Source organism: Quercus lobata, chromosome 5 (assembly GCF_001633185.2).
Source record: "Quercus lobata isolate SW786 chromosome 5, ValleyOak3.0 Primary Assembly, whole genome shotgun sequence".
Classification (NCBI taxonomy): Eukaryota; Viridiplantae; Streptophyta; class Magnoliopsida; order Fagales; family Fagaceae; genus Quercus; species Quercus lobata.
This window is the reverse complement of record NC_044908.1, coordinates 41610285-41632171: the sequence shown is the minus strand read 5'-3', so window position 1 is coordinate 41632171 and position 21887 is coordinate 41610285. Positions and strand designations below refer to the sequence as shown.

At 32.6% G+C, this 21887-nt stretch overlaps 1 protein-coding gene across 1 annotated transcript; it reads right to left on the bottom strand.

The window, feature by feature from the left end:
• Positions 1 to 2782: 2782 nt before the first annotated feature.
• LOC115991587 (squamosa promoter-binding protein 1) lies at positions 2783 to 9556 on the bottom strand. The gene is made up of 2 exons (XM_031115395.1): positions 9222 to 9556; positions 2783 to 3228 (listed from the first exon to the last, which is right to left on the bottom strand). The coding sequence occupies exons 1-2, from the start codon at positions 9554 to 9556 to the stop codon at positions 3111 to 3113; spliced, it is 453 nt and encodes a 150-aa protein (XP_030971255.1). The 3' UTR covers positions 2783 to 3110.
• Positions 9557 to 21887: the final 12331 nt, after the last annotated feature.

Here is a 21887-nt window from a genome sequence, read left to right as displayed (position 1 = left end):
CTCAAATTGGAAATTTCCAATTAATGCAGCAAAATATAGGTTGCAGCTAGCCTGTTTCTTGTGCTCTGGGATGGAGTGGTTTCTGGATTAGACTGATTATCCATTATATTTTGAACAAATAACCTGGTGATTGCAAAAAAGCTAGAAGCATTGAAACTTTATTTATTTTAGGGTGCCGTACCTGTGTTATAGCCATGTCATAATGATATCGCACTAGTCGTTTAATGTTATAATTTTTTAGAAATTGTTCGTGTTACCATATTATACCCGTAATCATATCCAGGCCCATACTCCCAAGCAAAAAAGTTGCTTGCTCCCTTCTTGTTGAGGGCCCAGTGATTGACAAATATATTTCTGCCCGTTCATATGATAAAATTTCCTTGTGACTGTTATTTATTTATTATTATTATTTTGAATGGCAAACCTGTAGCTTTTAAGTTATTTGAATACATCCCTCTTTTTTATGATAGGAATTAAATTATGAATTGGTTGCCTGCCATTACTATCTAATGTCAGAAGATTATTAGTTGAGTGGCAGATCCATGCATCTTGAAGCATAGAAAAAAACATAAGGCAAAAATCCAAATTATACAATTGAAGTGTGGGTGAACTGTCATTTTTATTTTTGAACTTTACCTTTTATCATTTTAGTCCTTGAACTTTTGGCGTACTAGTTAAATTGGCATTTTCGTTTATAAAACTGTCATTAAGTCCAATAAAATTTTGGCACAACATATTGTGATTGCTTTTTTATAGATGGCAAGTCACTTTCTAATTTTCTTTTCACCTCAACATTAAGGACGACACACATGCTGCAAGTGTTTCGGTCATATCATTCATGACATTAAGACTAATCTTCTTTGAATTCCTTCTCCTGCTATTCATTCAAGCACTTGAAAAGGATTGGCAACAGAGCAGCACATGTATTAGCCAAGGAAGCAAAGCTCTTGGGGCTAACTCAGATTTGGAAGGGTGTCACCCCCCCTCCCATCCAGCAGATTATTCAAGAGGATATGTTGTAAGCTTAACTGACTGTATTTTCTTGTTTCCCTTGCTCTGTTGTACCTCGTTTTCCAGTTGGAATGGTATTCTTCCAAGTTTCTCATCAAAAAAGAAAAGAAAAGAAACAACTATCATGCATGTGTTTTGGGTCACATGATGGACATGCAGTCAATTTCAGTTCAAATATAACCGAAGGAAGTCTAACAAAAGGGTTTAATGCATAATTTTAAATACCACGACTCCACAAGGGTTTTGTATCGTAATGGGTGTGTTTGATAATGATCAATACCACATGGGGGCATATTTGCATTTAACCCTTTTTATTTAACACAACAATCAAAACCCTTATTTGCAAAACACATAAAACAAGCTAAACACAATATTAAACATATAAATAAATAAATAAGAAATCTTAAGAAGAATATTCCAATATTAGCAAGCTTCCTACCTAGAGGCGTTCCCTAAACACTTCCACAAGAAGCTAAAAGATGTTTGGTTTGAGCATCACTCAAAATTTATATCCCATATCTCATAACTTAAACTAAATTTCATATCTCTCACTCTACTTTTTCCTTCACTCGAAAAAATATTTGTTAGATTTCATATCTTGGGTGCATATCTCATGTCTCAAACTCAAATTTGTGCATAAAGTGGTGGAGCCCATGTACTATGAGTGTAGAGTGAATCCGTGGTGTGAAAGAGCAAAAGAGTAAAGAGAAGGGAGTAGTGGTCACACACTCCACTGAAGTAACAAGACACTAACGTGGACCCCAATAAGTTTCATTTATTTGCCAAACTGTCATTCACTTTTAACTCAAAATTTGGAAATATTCAAAATTTGTTTTCAGTTTGAGAAACTCAAACTCAAAATGTTGAGTTTTGAGTTATATATGAAAACTTAACTCAAAAACTCATCCAAACAATCAAGTTTTCAGTGGGGCCCACATTTTTTGAGTTTTGAGGTGATGAAAATAGAGTTACAAAGTTATATAACTCAGTTTTCATCAATTCAAACACCTATCTAAAAATGAATTTTATGCCATCTACAATTTGTTTCTAGGCACACATGATAGAGATGTGCCATCCATGCTAACTTTAGAACAATGACAGAAAAACTAATCCCTTTAAAACGATTAACAGTTTAATTTTAGTTTGGTATTCTAATCAATTGGTTTTCTAGATATACAGAAAAGTCTTCACAACCTTGCTAAAATTCGATTGAAAACAACAACCAAAATACAATTTGTATTACATACGAAAAATTATTTTTTAATTATAAAATAATTAGATATGCTCTGAATAAACAAGCTTGGGATTGGGATCCCAAACCAGTTTATGGTCATGGGATCCTTTAATTTCTATCAAACAGATGAGATGATTTCTATATTCATGTATCTCTTTGAGAAAGATATAAAATCACATTAATTACATCCTTATTATAGCTGTCTGTTCATTGAAGACAAATAATTGTGAATAGCTTAGTGGGTTATAATTATAAAACCATGTTTTGGGATAAGTTTGGGGAATCAAATTAGTGTCCAACAATCTACCTTAGGAAGAAGAACACACCTCTATTAGCATATTTTGGATGTGTTTGTAAAAAGGAGAGGTGACAAATATTTACCCTAAAAGGGACTAAAACAGCCATCAGACTTTACTTTTTACTTACGCAATCATTTAAGGCTTCCCATCTCTTGAGGGAAAACTTTCAAATCAAGCAAGTGGATCCCAAGTGGTGAGTGATCATTTTATGACAAGAAATTCATTTAAAATGGAACAACTTTAGGGGGGAAAAACATTAAAGGAAAGTCAATATATATGAGCAATGTAGACTTTTATATATATATAACAATGAGTCAAATACCACTTAGCCACAATTGGATGGTACATGCCAAAATGCTTTTAGGCATAATTATTTTAATGTTTTAGATAAATTAAAGAGCAATAGTGCATAATGAAAAGCCAATTAAGGATTGACAGAAGAGAGAGAGCATGCATCCGCGTAGATTTTTTTTTGACCGATAGATCTTAAAATGATCGGAAGGAATTTTAAGGGAGAAATCTAAATTCTCCCACTTTGTAAGTCTTCCTCCAATTACTAATCCTTATCAATGCGAGCCTTCTCTATGAAATTCAGATGAGCTTTTCCGACGCCTCTCATTATGTCCAGCTAGACGTCTACGACAACTCCTTTTAGATTCATCAAACTCTGTTAGCTGATGGAACCTGTAAAGCACCATTTCAAATAAATGCTCGTGAAGAAAGAAATTGAGGAAAACGAACATAGTCCATTTTCTTTTTCTTCCTTATTAGGTACTTTTTTTTCTAGATTTTCCTTTGTTTATTTATTTATTTATTTTATTGGTTAATTTCTTTTTCTCCCTTTAGTCATGAGTAACAGTTTAACACGAACTTCATGGGAAAAAAACTAAGAAGCAAACCTAGCTAGAGAAAGTAGGATGTCTAGTGGCCTATCTACACTTTTTGTTTCTTGATAATTCGATAATTACAAACAAAAATATGAGATTTAAAGCCCGTTTGGTAAAAGATTTCTAGTAACATTGTTTGTATTTTTTGGAAATACGTGTAAGTAAAAAAATGTCTGAAAATACATGTATTGTTGTTTAAACACCGAAAATAAACAGACCCTTAAACTCTAGACTTCAATGTTGGAAATACTATGCCATTGAATTAACTTACAAGGCTCTTATATGTTCTAGGAAATAAGAAAAACTACTACTTTCAAGTAATGTACTATAAAGTCTAAAGTCTGAATGCACTTACACAAGCACATCCAAAGACTAAAGACTTTACAAAGGGGACAGGGTTAGAGATTAAGAACTACAAGAGAAAAACCAAAAGAATGGATCCAATTCTACGATAGAAATCACATCAAATAGCATGTGCAAGCGTATCACTCAAGGTACTATAAGAACAATTAATCATGTCCTGATCATCTTAAAATTCACAAGGATTGCATCAACATGGCCTGATGGCCGTCCTATTCTCTTAACATTTGAAAGCACTCTCTTATTGTAGTAGTCATGGACTTCGTATGGGACTCTTGCTTACAAATTACAGAAGTTGAGAAGGCAAGGTAATAAGACTTAGTTCATAAGACAATTATCAACATTGACAGAAGATACGTTTTTAGTACCTGAATAGTGTTATGGGAAGAATTCTTCACTCCTATATGAATCGTAGGAAGAAGATTTCTTCATCCCTATTCCAAAGTTCATTGTGCAAAACTATTCTATCATTTAGAAAACTGGAGAAGTAGATTTATTCAATTCTATTTGAAGGGAGTAGACTTATTCAATCCTATCAAAAGCTGAGAATGGAGATTTATTCTATCATTTGGAAATTAAGGAGGGAAGATCTGTCCATATTGATAAGAAAGAGGGTACAAGATTTATTCAGACATCAGGAATAACCAAAACCAAAGATTCATTATATATCGTGCTTCCTTTGTTTCAACCCAAAATATTTTCTTGTAAAAACGTGTTTAATTAGTTATATTTCTAAAATTGGTTTTAAAAAAATGTTTGTTGTTGTTCGGTTCAATGAGATAATTAGATCTACAAGAAATGCACAGTAGATTTTCCCTAGTGATCGCACACAGTACTTAGAGTTGGCGCATGAAACTTTGTGTGTGTGTGTGTGTGTTTGTGTTTGACAGATAAAAAGAGAGCCTTTTTTTGAGGAAAAAAATTTCTAATTCACTATTTGCATTAAAAGTGAGTTAAAAACTTTCAATCTTACTCATTGATTTACTAGTGTATGGTTCAACAACTCTAACTATTACACTAGATCTGAATCTAGGAGAAGTGAGTTTTGTTTGTCAAAAAGAAAATCGTGTAGTGTAGAAAATATTTTGTTTATTTGTTGTTGACTCTACAAAATAATTTTTATGACAAAGATTTTCAGCTATTCTAATTAAACACTATGCACAAAACATTTTACACCTTTTTTTGGATAATTCTGTGTTAGATTTTGGAAAGTATTTTCTATTTACAAAGATTAAAAAGTGTACCAAACCCTACAAATGCAAAAGAATAAGTCTAGTAATAAAATTACTTTAAGGAATTGTGAAAATTTTGTGTTCATAATAAAATTGAATGCAAAAATATCTTTTGAAAAATATTTTAGGTTAATAAAAAAGAAGCACATGAAAGTATGAGAGAACACATTTATACACTTCAATTTGGAATAGAGGAAGATTATACAAGATTAATCAATTGAAAGTTATAGTAAAAAAATTATGCATTTTGTTCTTTAATTTATAATTTTAATTTTTTTATAAGTAGTTGCAATAGGGGTAGGGGGGGGGGGATTAAATCTCTTTACACTAGAAGACTTATTGAGTTATAAGACTCTTAACATTAAAAAATTGAGAATTAAACAGAGAATATTTAAATTTCATAGCAATGCTACACGAAAAAATAGACTATATATTTCAAATTTTTATTTTTTATTTATTTATTTATTTTATATATTTATGGAATGACACTTTGCACACCAAATGCATTGGGATGGGACTCAGGTTGTGTGTGACATGTGTTTTGATAAGACAATTCTCACATAAGTGACTATGAAAATTTTGCAAGATGACTTTGTAAGAAAAGTATCTGAAATAACTCGCATAATTCTCTTATGAAAATTTTGTAAAATTATTTTGTAAGAAAAGTATATACCAACAATCATTTCAGATAAGAAAAACAAGCTTTTGCACTTGACACATAAGAGTCAGAACAACCTTTCCATTGACATTGGAGAAAATATACATACTACAACCGTTTTAAGGCCAAAATACTCCTTGCATAAACATTGATCAATATACTCATATTCACCTTAATTTTTCAACAATGAAGTAAAAAATTATAGATGTGAAAATGTAATGTAAGCTATTGATATTATGGATGTGACAAATGCATGGTTTAACCTCTGTTGTTTTCCAAGTTTGATCTCAAATCAAGAATTTCAAGATTCGAGTTCAAAAAGAGCTTTTAGGGACTGCCCTAGCCGGACAACTAGTAAAAACCCTAGAGGCTCCTCTATATAAGAAGGCCTAGGGCTTTTAAGTTACTTCACTTCTAAGTAGAGAGATAAAGACAATTTTTCAAACTCTCTATTCTGTTTCTCTAAAATGTATTGTCATTTTCTCATGAAAAACTTTCACCTCTTTTATTTATTTATTTACTACTACTACTACTACGTTGTTAAGTCCCTTTTGTGTTTCTAATGCATCTTTGGGTTCTAGTTAATTGTGGTCTAGGGTTCTTGATCTAAGATCTTACTTTCGTAGGGGGTTATGCCTAGTTGAATTTGATATTAAGAAATTTGTGAGTCTTAATTATATACTTGCATGGTTGACAAAAGACTTATTTAGATATGTGGATTGTGCGTAACTTACAAAAGGCTCCGTAGAAGTAAATAATTTCTCGAGATTAACAACTTGTTCGATAACAACTACCTTAATCATGTCATTAAAAGTGATAAAGTTGCTACTAACTGGGATAAGAGAAATAAAACCACGATTCATGAATTTAACATGAGTTGTTTGTTGTTGGTAAAATTTTCTCACTTTCTTTGATATCTTTGAATTGGTTGGTTATATTTTTGTTTAATTTAGATTATATGATGCTAGTCATTAGTCATTACTAACTCGATTAGTTTTAATATTCTAGTTTATTTGCTTTATTTTTGGGGGGGAGTAAAATGTCTCAAAATCCCCTGAATTTTAGAGAGTTGCTTTATACCCCTTAAACTTTTATTTTAGCCAATTTAGTACATAAATTTTAGCATTCTAACAAATAGAGTACATCAACTTTGGTATTGTAACAAATAGACCCTTAAACTTCTATGTTATTGCCATTGACTTCTTCATTTTCAATTTTAAAAAAAATTATTTGTGCAAAAAGTGGTGAAATTGGTGGGGGGAAAAAAATGTAAAAGGAGTCTTATTGGTACAGTATCAAAGTTTATCTACTTTGCTAAAATAAAATTTTAGAGGTTTTAGTGCAACTACTCCAAAGTTGAGTAGGTATTAGGACATTTTCTCCCTTTTTTGGTCAAGTATAAATTTTTAAAACCTTATTTCTTATTCTAGATGCAACTTAGTCTTATACTTGTACTATTGACAAAAGGTCTATTCAAATATGTGGATTGTGCACCACTTGTGATTTGTGAAAGGCACATATTTGTTGTTGGTAAGGTTTCTCTCTCTTTGTTTGATATATTTGAATTTGATGGTCATATTTTTGTTTAAGTTTATATGATGGTAGTCATTACTAACTTGGTTTATTTTTCAGTTTATTTGCCTTATTTGCTTAGGTACAACTTCTAAAGTTCCATTCTGTTCTAGACATAATTTGTTTTTATACTTCATATGTGGGTTGTGCATAACTTGCGAATCGCACGTATTTCTTGTTAGGTAATTTTTCCATATCTTTGAATGTGTAGGTTTTATAAGTCTGATTATATATAATGATGATATGAAGTATTATATTGGTGAGAAATTTTTTAAAAGTTTATGTTTTTCTTGTAAAAAATTGAGCATTCGAGAATTGAAAAGTTGATCTACGGGATCTCAAACGAATTGGCTTATTAGAAAACAATGCTTGTTCTTTGTAATTTCTATTTTGAAGAAGGTGAAAGTTTTTTATGGAACTTTGCCTTGATCAAAAATGAAACTCCATTAATCAAATAAGGAGGATACAAAGTTATAGATGTCATCAACCCGAGGGGGGTGATGACATCTATAACTTTGTATAGCCTTTTCTTCACCATTGCCCCCCCTCATTTGCTAAAAGCTTTTTTCTAGAGAAGAGAACCTCACATGCACAAGGTACGAGCTTGTGTATGCTAACCTAAGAGGCCGTATGTGAGTTTCAAAGCTGGCCAAACTTCTTTTCTGCTAATCTTGAATGATTGAATGATATTATATTTTGATTATTTAATGTCCTATTTAAATTTCTTGTATAATTAAGAGAAACTCCATCTTTAATCCTTCTCTAAGTATATGAGCTATGAACACTGATGGAGTTGATCTTTGGATTGGGTAACGATGGATAACTAAAAACTTCCCGTTCTCATATCCTATCCTCTAGACCCACCTTAGTGATGATGGGTTAAACCTCTGCTTATGGGGTTAAGACTTAAGAGTAAGTATAGTACTTGGCCTATAAAATTGAGAGATGAGTTCTACTCCACCCTAATTCTTGAAACCAATTGAAATACTCTCAAATCCATTGTTAGGATGATCCTAATTTGTGTGACTTAATTACTATATACTCCAAGGACGAGTCCTCCCAGAACCAAATATTACATTTGGCTTCATCATATAAAATAACATTAGCTTTTAAAGAAAAAAAAAGGTGAAATTTATAGCACCGAAAAATAATAATAATATGTTGGTTCAAATAAGTCTAACAATAATATGATGGTTCAAATAAGTCTAATAAAAGGTGAAATTTATAGCACCGAAATTTTGAGAGACATTCATCCAACAGACACAATAATAATATGATGGTTCAAATAAGTCTAATTTGTCGGATTTCAAATAGTACACTGTCAGAAAGCCTAAAGGCTAAAAGTTTTAGACCATGAAATCAATTCTATATATAGAAGGCCCACTAGGCATTATTAGATACGAACATTATTAAGCTGTACGGGTTTCGACAAAATAGTCAAGAACTAGGAGTTGAAATGGGGGTTCTTGGCGTAGTTCATTTTGAAGCTTTTGTCCATACTAATTGCATGGCTTTGAGCTCATCGATCCCTATCTTTTGAGTCCTACAAGTCATGTGTACCGCGTGGATATGTTTGGTTTAGAATAGACCTAGGGTTGGGTAGGAGAAAATGATACTAATTGTGTGTAATTGTTTAGGAAAAACAGTAGTACTTCTTGTTCTCGTGTAATTTGTTAAGGAAAGTTTCATCATGTGGCATTAGTAATTGGTATTAGGCTTACTAAAAATGCTCAAATGCTGTAATTTACTTTGCTTGATATAGACACATGCATCATGCTCATATGCCATGTTGTTTTTGATACACCAAAAGATCCATAACAAATAGTATATCCAGGGCTTAATTAATTAACTTCAATTATATCTTTTTGGTTAGAATACTATATAGCAAAATAAAATATAGGAAAAGGGAGAAATTCAACTTTTATATTGTAAAAAGAAAAAAAGAATAGGAAAACTAGGGTTTCTAACCTGCTACATTGTTGGCAAAACCTTTGCTGGATTCCGGCAACGCTGACTACCGGAGCCTTGGCATGAAAGTCACACACCTTGTGGCGGCGGTGATAGTGCTTGGCATCACTCAGATCAACATTGCAATCCTCAGCCTGGCAAGTAGGCGGCGTTGACCCTCCTCCGCTACCGGAACCTTTCTTGGTAGAGGGAGAGGGAGTCATCATTCTCTTATTTCTCTCTTCCTCTCCAGATCCTAATTCAGTATTGGAATATTCATCATCATCCTCATCTTCATCCTCATCCTCCATCTTGTACTTGAAGCTCCTCTTCTCCTCAGCTTTGCTTGTTTCCATTTACAAACACACAACAAGACAACTAAGGAGAAATATATGGCAGCTATAGGAGCTAGCAGATAGTCAAGAGGAAGAAGACTAATAACCTTGATGATAGACAGTTGAAAAAGGAGAAGAATTAACTGTGACTGTGAGGACCACAACCTCTATTTTTCCCCTTGTCGCATAAGAATAATAGTGAAAGATAGAAAGCAAAGATTTAGATTGGCTCTATCTTCCAAGACCACATTATTGATAGGTCTCGATAGTAGCACAAATAGTCTTACTTTATAGGCCTGCACTAGTAAAACTATTCCCTACGATATTTGCTTGATATTTGTTTATGGGTCCGGTTAATGTGTGCTTTAGAACGTAGTCCTAAGATACACATTAACCAAACCCATAAGTAAATATAATTATAAAAAAAAATTACATAAACAAATAAGATATATATATATATATATATATATATATATAAAACACCTAAAGAAAGAATATATTTTCATTGATTAACTTAAAAGATAAGTTGGACAAGATAAAATTGTATATAAAAATAGAGGTATACAAAAAAGCGCTTTGATCGCACATGAACTGACCGCACGTGAACTGACCAAAACCAACCACTAAATGCAGCCACCTTCGGCTGCAGGTGCAAAATCGCATCATGTACACCTCTATTTGAAAGGAAAGTTAGAGCTTAAAAAATGTTTTTATGGCATCAAACTACTCTCCAGCACTTTCAAGTTTCTGGCAATTAATTGTGGCAGTTAGACCATCTACTTTTAGAGTACCCCAGCTTGTGTCTAATCCAATCATGCAGCAAGTGAACCTACATCCAATACATAGACATATAGAAACCAAATTGTCATACAAATTGACTTATCTGTCATTTTGCTGAAGTCTACTGTCATCATCATCAATAAAAATGATAATGCAGTAGTACCACATACTTTCACATCTCTTTACTATAATTGTTTTAAGTAATAGATGGTAAGAAATTATTAAAAAAAAAAAAAAAGATAATGGGGTAGTAACAAATAATTAATTATATAGTCTGCCGTACAATTATAGCAAAATGTGGATAAAAATGTGGCAACGACATTATTGCAATGAAAAACAGTAGGTGTGGTAATACATAAATATAAATATTTTTTCCTATGGCATGTGAAGCCAATTTTTTTCTCTCACCAGTTGTCGACAGTCCTTTTCCGATAGAGAAATGACGATTCCTGCATCGAATAAGAGTGTATTATTGATGAGTGGTGAAAGGTGAGTATGGTTCTTATATATATATATATAAATATATGTATGGTCCAGTTGATTTAACAAGAGCTCAACCTATCCCGATTACACGCGTCTCATTACGTACAACTTTGTCTGCTACTATTGCATGTCCTTGGATCTTATTTTTTGTCCCTCACTTCCTTTGTTTTTACATTACATTTTTGGGGTAGCCAACTGGTTTGCAGCTAAGTGGCCTACTACCCCTGCCCATGTTACTACTCCCATCATCTATTTGGACCACACTTCCATTCATTCATTGTTGTCACATTTATTGGTCCCATTTTGTGTACGAGAGAGCATCTCCTTTGTGATTGTGCTTGAGCGTGAAACAAAGCGGGTTTTGTTTCCAATGTTATCCAGATTCATGTTTGAACATGAATGTATTCATTTTACTCTAGTAGATGCAATTATTAACCCTAAAACAAGTTGTATAATAATGTCGACTTTTTACTTTTGAAATTATGTTATGCATTCTTTCGAGGACACTTGAATCGATGATGAAATTCAAAGACTTTCAAGTTTTATCTATCACATTATTCAACCAATTTTTGAAATATCTCATGAATAAAGAGTGAAATGATCTACTCAAAGACTAAGTAGATTCTAATTTCTCATATCAAAAAATAAAAAATTATTATGCCATGCACTTAGACCTTGTCTCGTTGATGTGACACCCTTGGAGGCAGCAACTAGGTTAAAAAAATTGATTTATTTGTGGAATGCAAAGCCGCCTGATGACATAGAATGAACCTTTAAAATATGATTATCTATACATAAATGAAATATGGAAAGAGTTTTATAATTGAAAAAATAGGGAAATGGAAATAAAATATGAACAATTATTCCCCCTTTCTGGTTACATGTACTACTGTTTCAAAAGCAAATGACAGTGCCTGCTGACCTAACATTCAACTGCTTGAATCATCAACTGATGATGACGTCACATTCTATTGCCTTCCAAGATAAAAGCAAAGGACTTGCCTAATACACCTCTAGTAAATGAAAAAAATTTGTAACAATAACTAATTTAATTTACAACATATACACAGTTGCAGTGTTGGAAATTTGTAACTGAGGAGTAGAATTAAAAAAAAAAAAAAAATGATAAATGAGTCATTTTTCTTTATAATATGTTCCTACAATGTATAGTAGTGTATATATATTAAGTAAATTTTGCTCCTTTGCCAATTCATGCATACATGTGTTAAAATTTTGGGGGAGGCCCGCCCCCCCCCCCCTCCCCCCCCCCTCCCAAAAAAAGGTTTGCGTATACGGTAACTTTTGATTGATGGTCCAGTACTGATGAAAAATTATAGATTCCAAAAGTTCGTTTAGATATACTTGGAAATTGAAAACCAAAAATATTGTAACAAAATAATTTTTAAATGTATAAATAGTACCGTGTGATTTATTTTTAATAAAAAAATTGTTAAAAGATGATATTTGTGGGTTTCGTAAACAGTGTACTGTTCACACAGAAAAGTCAATAATCACAGTTTAAAAAAAAAAAAAAAAAACCCCAGACGTAAAACACCATTTCATCAGGTTCCAAACGCCACGTAAGTTGAGAGAATATCATTGTGTCTCTATCCATGGCGTTGCTACATCAACTTGTGAAAGGCTGATAGGAAACGAATATGTTCATCATTTTATGAGATTAACGCATAACAGACCAACATTGATTCAGTCTAAATATATGTATTTCTTTCGCAAGAACCATCGAGAAGGCAAAACTGGTGGACCCTCCAGCATCCCCTATTCTATGGGAAGAAAATAAAAAGAAAAAGGAAAAGACATCTCATGCATGCCTTACAATTTGTTCTGAAGATATGTGATATATGAGACTTTTCTTTTTTTTCCCCATAATTTTTTGTCATCAAATGAGAAGGTTTGTCGATGTAGAATGGACATGCAGTCGAAGCTCTCCTTGAGTAGATGGATAATGGACATAAATTACAACGCAAGAAAATTTGAGAAGTTAAAAAGTACTGCTAGTAAAAATCTTTGAGTCAGTGGCAAAATTTTGGTGACCTAAAGAAGGTCGTGTGGGAAACAAAAATCATGCCTTACCCTATATATATTACTTTTCGATTAAATTTTTTCATCAAGGGGCTATGTTTTACGAATTGACTATTTTTTAGAAATTTCACTTTTGCAACAATTTCGTTTAAAAAGTCAGAATTAAGTCTTGTTGGGTAGGTCTTTCCAGGAATATTCCTAGTATTATTACATATCATCCATTAAAATAAAGGATAAAGTTTCCGATAAAACATGGAGCCCCTTTAAGGTTTTGAGTATATCATTTAACCTCTTTATGGTATTATATTATATGTAAATCATTAATTAACTCTATAATGCTTAACATCACTAGGGTTTTCGAGTGTAACACAAAACCCACCATATGTTACACAAAAGGAAAAGTACACGTATAAACTACTCATTTTTTATTTTAACGGATGATTAATGGTTTTACAAACAAAACTATATCACACAAGAATTAAGTGTTACATTTAAAATTTCAAGGGTTCTATGTTTTAGAGTAAAACCACAAGAGGGTTTTATGTGTACTTTTCCTTATCTTTAATTTTATTTACTGTACTAATGTGATTCTTAAAATAGACGTCCTATTTTTGTGGTTATCTCACTACATTTATTCATTCCTTCAGAAGACAAAAGTATAAATCTATTATCCTCTAATCACCAAGCAAAAGTATGAATTACATTATTGAGTTAAGTCTCTTCTTGCCCAATGGCATATAGGGTTTTTTCGTTTGCTTTTTTTTGTTTTGTTTTTTTTTGTTTTTGTTTTTGTTTTTAGTTGTTGTTGTCGTCGTCGTCTTTCTTATTTCTTCGTCTTCATAAAGGGAGAGCGAGGGTATTTTGGGCTTATAATTGTAACTTGTTTCAAAATTATTGGCATCGGCGCAAACCTCAATGGAATTTAGATGGCTATGCTTGTCTTGTCTTCTAGCCAAGAAAGAAGAATAGCCTGGTTTTTTATTCGTAAGAGTTAATTTTGTAGTTATGAAATGCATTTAGGAGTACACCAAAAAAAACAAAAAAATTGCATTTAGGGGCCCATTTTTTATGACCCCAAAATTATAATAGGAGCACAACCTGGTCCACAATCATTAATTGAAATAGTATCACTCATTTATGGGTTGTCTACTTTTCTTGGCCCAATAATGGTCACCTAACTCATGGAAATTATTGGACTGTAGTCATGGTCATTATACCTTGGAGAGTGGGTTCTAGCCCATTGGCTGAAAGATTATAATGGGCCATCCAACCAAATTTCTTAATATCTTAGGGCTAAATTTTTTGCTAACTGGTGTGCATTTGGGGGCCACATCAAGGACTAATGAGGTAGCATGGTCCCAACGATAGGGTGAGGCAGCTTAATTAATGGCTTTTGCAAGAGAGTTTCGATTTCAATATAATTATTTAGATTTGACCCTAATCAACCACATGTTTATAAATCTTAAGACATCAAATTGAAGTCCTAGCCATATAGTAATAGCCACTTAAATTGCAAAAATAGATATGTATGAGGTAGAATATATGTACCAATCAAGGAAGAAAGTGAACATGATATTGTAGAATTGCTTCTTTCTATGATCTATTTGTGGTGGAATGACAACATCACTCTTCATTATCATGATAATGAAATATTTGATTGTTAGGTTTGATGCAAAGGGGCTACTATAAAAGAAAGTCAAGCCCTAGCAAGCACATGTACGTGTTAAGGGTAATATTAAATAGATTAAGGTGACTCAGAAAATATTAATTAGAGTATGATACAAAATTGTCAAAATCAGAATCCAAAGATGCATGACATGCATGGTTTGTGACTACAATTTAATGATGATGATAAAGTGGTTCTCTATTCTGTTATTCATGACATGAACACACAATTAGTGAGAACACCTTACGGCCCATTCTTCAAGAATAATTTACCGAACAACTAATAGCGACTTATGAGCAAAAAGACTGAGCTGGTTTAGAAAAATTCCAAACTTGAACATGAGGTTCTATATATTTTAGAATGAATTCCAAACTTGAACATGAAGTTGTGTATAATTTAGAATGAATTCATTTTTGAAATTGATTGAAAAACTATGTCGGTAGGAAAAAGATTAAGAAAGAAAAGCCCTCCTCTCTCAAATTCCTTCCCTTTAATGGGGTTGAAGCCAACACTTCTGTTTTATTTTTGATCTAAAGTTGAATTTATTTTTCCTATAATAAAGTTAGAGGGGACCAGGTTTATGAATCCGCACTGTAACCATTAAGGAGAGACGGAAGTACTATCCAATACAAATGATTGGACGGTCTAAAGTTAATATATATATACACACACACCATCCAATATTTTGACGTTATTTCTTTATTTCAAGATTCTCAAATCGTATATAAGTTTAACTGCCCCCATGTTTGATAATCTGGGCCTTATAGCAAGTTATAGGTGGAGATAAATATCAGAACCTGATTCGAGTTCGTAAAAAACTTAGGAGGTTGCTTAAACTTGTTAATTTAACAGTTGGTTTAGCTAAAGATACATTCACTTAAGCATGATCTATACATTCATGGTTATAATAGATATGTAAGTATATATTGGAGTACTTTATTTTAGCTCTTTATGTAGGGCCTAAGTTGCATCGACTTTCAGCAGAGCTTTGTTCCCCACGAAACAAAGTCTATTGTGCCGGTGCCAAACTTAATCCAACGGATTAACCAGTGTTGTACCTAAACATGTACGGTCATGGTATTATTCTGTCATGTCATCCTAAAAGTTTCCACAAGTTTAATGATAATTATTAGGTATTTTGAAAGTATATTTTTTCTCACATGAATGATAAATTAAAAAAAAAAAAATAATTAATGATATAATGATATTCCTTATTATATTATAGGGAAAAAAAAATTCATAAAATACTTCATAATTACAATTCTACCACGTCCTATTCTGCCATGACCAACTATATATGAAAGTATAGGTATGATGTATTTATTATGAGTTACCCTCAAGTTATGCATGGTATTATTCTTTGACAATATGAACACCACTTAATAATTTTTTTTTCTCAAATTAAAAATATTTTGTCTAAACCATTGTTTTTTTTTTTTGCCAAACAGTCTAAGCCATCGTTGAAGCTTATGGCTTATCATCTCTACGTGCTCATCATGCGTAATTAATATCTTGATGATTAGATATTAAAAACCAAAATAACTTCAAAAGTATAGGTTTTTTTTTTTTTTTTTTTAAATATTAAAAATCTACTAAAAATATATATTTTTTAAAAATAATCTACTAAAATTATGAGTTCCAAATTTGATAGCAAATAACATCTTAATTATCAACATAATTTTTTTTTCTATCAAAAAAAAAAAAAAAAAAAATCTTTTCAACATAAAATTTAGCATTCCTGACAGGTGTGTAGAAAACATCTAAATATGTAATCCAACGTAAACATGACAAAATATTTAAATAAAAGTTTATTAAATAGTGTAATATTACAAAAAAAGAAAAAAGAAATTCTAGTTAAACGTAACTCATTCATCCTCAACCAATCATATTTAAATTAAACATGACGATCGTATAATGAGTTGAGAAAACAAAGTTAATAACCCATCTCTGAAAAGTTGTAAAGGCAACTAAATAATGTGTCCAAGTCCTCCCTGTCTCTCAAATTCTCCTCGTCTCTCTATCCATCTCTCCAGTTTATATTCCTAATTTTCTAATGTGCGCTCTATCTCCCAACCTTTACCAATACCATTAGGTGGAGATAGTCAAGGGTTTGCCTAAATTGGGCTTGACCACCGTCTCTATTTTGGGCCAGGCAATTCACAAGTTTTTCAACCCATGTTTATTGACCTAGTTCAAAAATGCATGATTAGTACCACTACTTAATATCTTGATTTCAATGAAAAAAAAAAAAAAAAAACCTATTATCTTTATTTTTCTTTTTAGATCAACAATAATAGTTAAATCTAATATTAAATTCGTCTTCTTTTTTACATATTAAAAAAATCTAATATTAACTAGGGCATTGTAATTCATCACGTCACCGCCTATACAAGGATTGAATTGATTGAACAGAAAATTATAATGATATTATCAATTTCTAGATTTTTTTGGTTGAATAAGTGGAAGATATTGAAGAAATGAACCAAATTACAACATTTAGGGACCCACCTATCTCCGTGGGTCCCCAACATGAACAAGTTGAGGCCCAAGCAGTAGGGATGTAGGCCAATTTTTTTTCACTTTTTTTTTTTTTTGGGTTAAAAAATATATTGTCCATAGAAAATATATATGCCTATCTATTTTTATTTAATAAACTAGAAAATATTTTATTCCCAAAACAGAAGAAATAGAAAGGAATTACAAAGGGGAAATACAGGCCTACGCCTGTATAACAGAAACAAAACAGGGGGCCACGTCCTAAAACATAGGAACCCAATACGTTATTCTTTAACGACCATGTCTAAAACAATCAAAAGATCTAACATATAGGATCAAAACTCAAATGTACGTACTTCACTTTAACTTAATTTACTTTAATTAGTCAAACTAAAAGCAAAGCTAAAATTTCAATTGAGAACTTAAAGAAAAAAGTTAGGCATACAATATATATGTTTTTTATAATCTACACTGTACAGAAATTTCATCAAATTGCTTTTACAATGTCAAACAATACATACCACACATAAAAAAATTTCAAGAAAAAGTAGAGAAAACTAAGAAAGAAATGAAAAACAGCAAAGAAACTAAGTAAAAGAACAAAGAACTTAACAAAAAAAAAGAAGTTATTACCATATTTTTTATAATTTTAACCGTACCAAAATTTCTTCACCCTACTTTCACAACAGTAAGAACACATAAAAAAAATCAAGAAGAGTAGAGAAAATTAGAAAGAAAATTAATGGTGGGTTCCAATTAGCTCAACTGGTAAAATCTCTGATAGTTGTATAAAAGATCTGGGATTCAATCTCCGCCTACACCAAAAACTGATTGGTGTCTTGGTCTGATGATAAAGAGTTATCATCAGGAGCGGACGCCATAAGTTGAAACTCTCTAAAAAAAAAAAATTAATGCAAAAAGAAGAAGAAGAAGAAGTTTCACAACAGTAAGAACACATAAAAAAGAAGAAGAACAAGAATAACGAAAACATATATACCTCTTGCATCAATTTTTTTGTTAATTTCAAAATCGGCAAGTTGGGGACAGGCTTACAAGTTTACATTGTTTTCATTGTGTAGTTAGTATCTTCAATTGAGACCGTACATGCTTCCCCCCTATCCCCCTCTTTCTCCCTGACGGATGTGAGTAAACATCGTCTCATGGTGCATGTCTTTTCATTTGGATAAATACTTATGGTTCATTTGGATTGACGAGAAGGGAGAGGGAGTAAAGTAAAGTAAATTTGGTCCAAAATTAATATATTTTTTGCCAACTCTACTTTACTCCCCGTTTCAGGCTCTTAATGATATAGAGTTGTTAAAATTAAGAGAAGGTTAGAAGTATGTTAAGTCTTTATCTTGATTTTATTTAGCATTATTTTCATTATTTTTAAAATTTGTTGTAAAAATAATTTTTTTTTTAACTATTTCATATCAAAAATAAGAATCCCCAAAAAATAAGAGTTGGAGGGCGTCGACCCTCCAAATTTTTAATAATTTATAAGATATAGGTAACGTAAAAATATATTTTTAATGAAGAGAAGTGTAATGAAAATATATAATTCTTGCTACAATCTTTTTCTTGATTTTATTTAGCATTAATTCCATGAATTTTAAAATATTAGTATTGGAAAATTATATTTTAACCATTTTATCTTAAAAATAAGCAATCAAGCCGAGTTGAAAAACCAAGAGCAATTTCTACTTTCATCGAATGAATAAAATCAGTACATAAATATATCAGCCAACTGTTGTGTAGTTGAAACATGAAGCAATCGAATCAAACCCTCTTGAACTTTTTCCCTGACAATAAGGTGACAATTAACCTCTATATGTTTATTTTATTCAAGGAATATTGATTTTTTTTTTCCTTTTTCTTTTTGGTAAACAAAAGTTTAGGTGAGGGGAGGCTACCCTATAGTAGGGCCAGGGCAAGCTACAGGCCTCAGAGAGGACTAACATTGGACTTATAGATCACGCACCAAGGATGACTGCTGGCAGCGGGACTCGAACTTAAGCATTTTGGACGAACTGTTCGAACCTTATCAACTGAACCAACTCCCATTGACGAATATCATGCCATATGTCACATTGCTTGATTATCAAAAAGAGCAACATTGCTTGGGGATGTGATATCTATTAATTTCATATATAGTATGTAAAGTTGTAATTTATAACTATGTGTTTTGTTGGCTTTAATTCCGTACCAAATTTGATTGCAACTTTATTCAATCTTTTGTACCCTGTATTTATTGTGGGATTTAATTAAAAGGGTTGTGTGATAGAGAGAGAGTGAGAAGCTATTGAAGACTAAAGAGGTTTTCGCGGGTAGCTCACGACCTAGTATCCCACGAAGTGATGCATGTGCCCCGCACATGACTGGAATGCGAAGAGTCAGTACAAATGGAGAGACAGCTGTGTTTCACGAGTAGCTCGCGGGTAAGGCATTCCCGCGAGACACCCATGAAATATTCTGTTTTGCCAAACTATGCTACCTGATACACACTTTCTGTACCTATACTATATATACCCACATTACCCACAAAAGTTGTGGATTGCTTCAAAGAGAAAACCTTAGCCACAAACCTTGAGAGTTAGAGATTGTTATATCTACAATCCTCTACACAATTGCTTGTGGATTTTCCTCAACTCTTACCTCTCCATTTTCATATCATTGAGAGGTTAATAGCCCAAACACTTACCACATCCTTTCAGAGTGTCAAGTGATATTTTGGTGCTGTTGGGAAGCATTGGAAAAAGCCAAGGATGACAGATGCAACATGAAGCTTGTTGCGGGATCCGGAGAGCTAGACAAGGCACGGTTTCAAGAAGCCTTGTTGGAGTAGGAGCTTGGTGGGCTTAGGTACATCAGGTAGATTAGGCTTGGAGGGTCTCTTGCTAACCCATGTATCCCAACTGATTGTCTAGTGGATCGATTACCTCTTGGAGGGCGGCGGAGAGGTTTTTCGTCGAGTTCCTCAGTTTCCTCTTCGATAACACATCAGCGTGTTATCTTGTGTTTGCATCTCTCTTCCCTACTCTTTTACATTCCATTTTATTGCTGTGTTGTCTTGATTATGGATTAGAGTAGCTTGTTTGTTTATCCGCTCGCATTTACACTATTTCGCACTTAGTATTAAGTTAGTGTAAAATCTATCGAGCTGTAACTTTAATTTGGGGGTCTAAATAGCTCTTGTATTTTTAACACATTTTCAAGCTTTCAATTGATATCAAAGCAGGTACACTCGCTGTGGTTTAGATACCTGAGTGTGTTCCTTAACTCTTTGTGATGGACCGGTCACAATCTCTTAATGCCCCACAATTTTTTGATGGAGGCAACTATGCTTTTTGGAAGGTTCGAATGAAGGCTTTCTTGTGTGCTATAGATGAGTCCGTATGGGATTCTGTTGAGAATGGGTATGTTAAACCCACAACTGCCAAGTCCGAATGGGATAAGGCAGCTCTTGCATTAGCTAATGCGAATAGTAAGGCCATTAATGCTATATTCTGTGGTGTGTCCCCTGATGAGTTTCACAGGATATCGCACGTGGAGACAGCTAAAGAATCTTGGACGATCCTTGAGACTACCTATGGGGGTACCAAGAAAGTCAAGGACACGAAACTTCAAATGCTTACCACCAAATTTGAAGAACTTAAGATGGGAGATGATGAGGCTTTCGACTCTTTCTATGGAAAGCTCAATGAAATTGTAATTGCCAAGCTCAATCTCAAAGATTCTAAGGTGGTGAGAAAGATTTTGAGGTCTTTACTGGAGAGTTTCCGAGCAAAAGTTACAGCTATAGAAGAGAGTAAAGACTTGGATGAGATCAAAATCCAAGAGCTAATTGGATCTCTCTAAACATATGAGCTGGGACTGCCATCTCATAAATCGAGCAAATCTCTTGCTCTTAAAACCATCACCGAGAGAATGGACAACTCCTTCGAAGAGGATGATGTGGAGAAGGAAGTAGCATTCCTTGCAAAGAACTTCCGAAAATACAATACCCAGTGTTTGACTGTCATGTGTCTAAGCATGTTTCCCCGTTTACATTAGTTAAAGCCTTGAGATGGAGTTTGGATTGTGAGGAAAAGAGTAATCCCATACCTATGGTACGTTTAACATAACGCAAAATATGATGGGCAACTTGCTAGTGCGGTACTCTAGGATTATATAGAAATTGACTTAACCTATGAACCGCATAGGTAATTGTAACACTCTAAACCCATATCAAGGATTTAGATGCACAACTTGTCTTATAAATAATTAACATTTGCTATAATGGAATAGAGCATAATTAAATATCTACAAATAAAATTCAAACCATTAAGTCTTTCTTATAAAATCCATCAAACTAAAATTCTAACAATAAAATCCCCAAATACAATCCCAAACAGTTTCAAGAATACTAAACTCACTATCTTAAGAAAACATTATAAAACAGTCCATCAACTAATGTAGCTCTAAAAGAAGTCTTTAATCTATGGCTCTATTGATTTATCACCAAAAGAGATTCCACTACTCTAATCTGAAAGGGTGGAGAAAGGGGGTGAGCTAGAAGCTCAATAAGAGACTACATAATATAAGAATGTTTCTCAAAACAAAATAATAGTATCAATGGCAAAATATAATCTTTACAAAACATTTACAAATAGTTTTAATAGTAATATAATATATTCTATAAAACTATCAGAAAGAAAACATTTAACTATAACTCTGAAATCAGTAAATAAAATAGTAACCACTTTATTTGGCCAAAATACACTACTTAGGTAGAAACAATATAATATAGTAATAAACAATTTTTCCACTTATAAAGGCCAACAACAATAAAACAATAGTTTGATATGGAAAACATTAGTCAGACAAAAACATAAACTGCTAAACACT

What these genes read in the sequence shown, in the direction of transcription:
- LOC115991587 (XM_031115395.1), bottom strand. Translation starts at nt 9,556, where the DNA reads ATGGAAACAAGCAAAGCTGAGGAGAAGAGGAGCTTCAAGTACAAGATG. An exon ending in TTTTGCCAACAATGTAGCAG is followed by an intron (nt 3,229 to 9,221) that starts GTTAGAAACCCT and finishes GGTGCTTTACAG; the next exon opens with GTTCCATCAGCTAACAGAGT.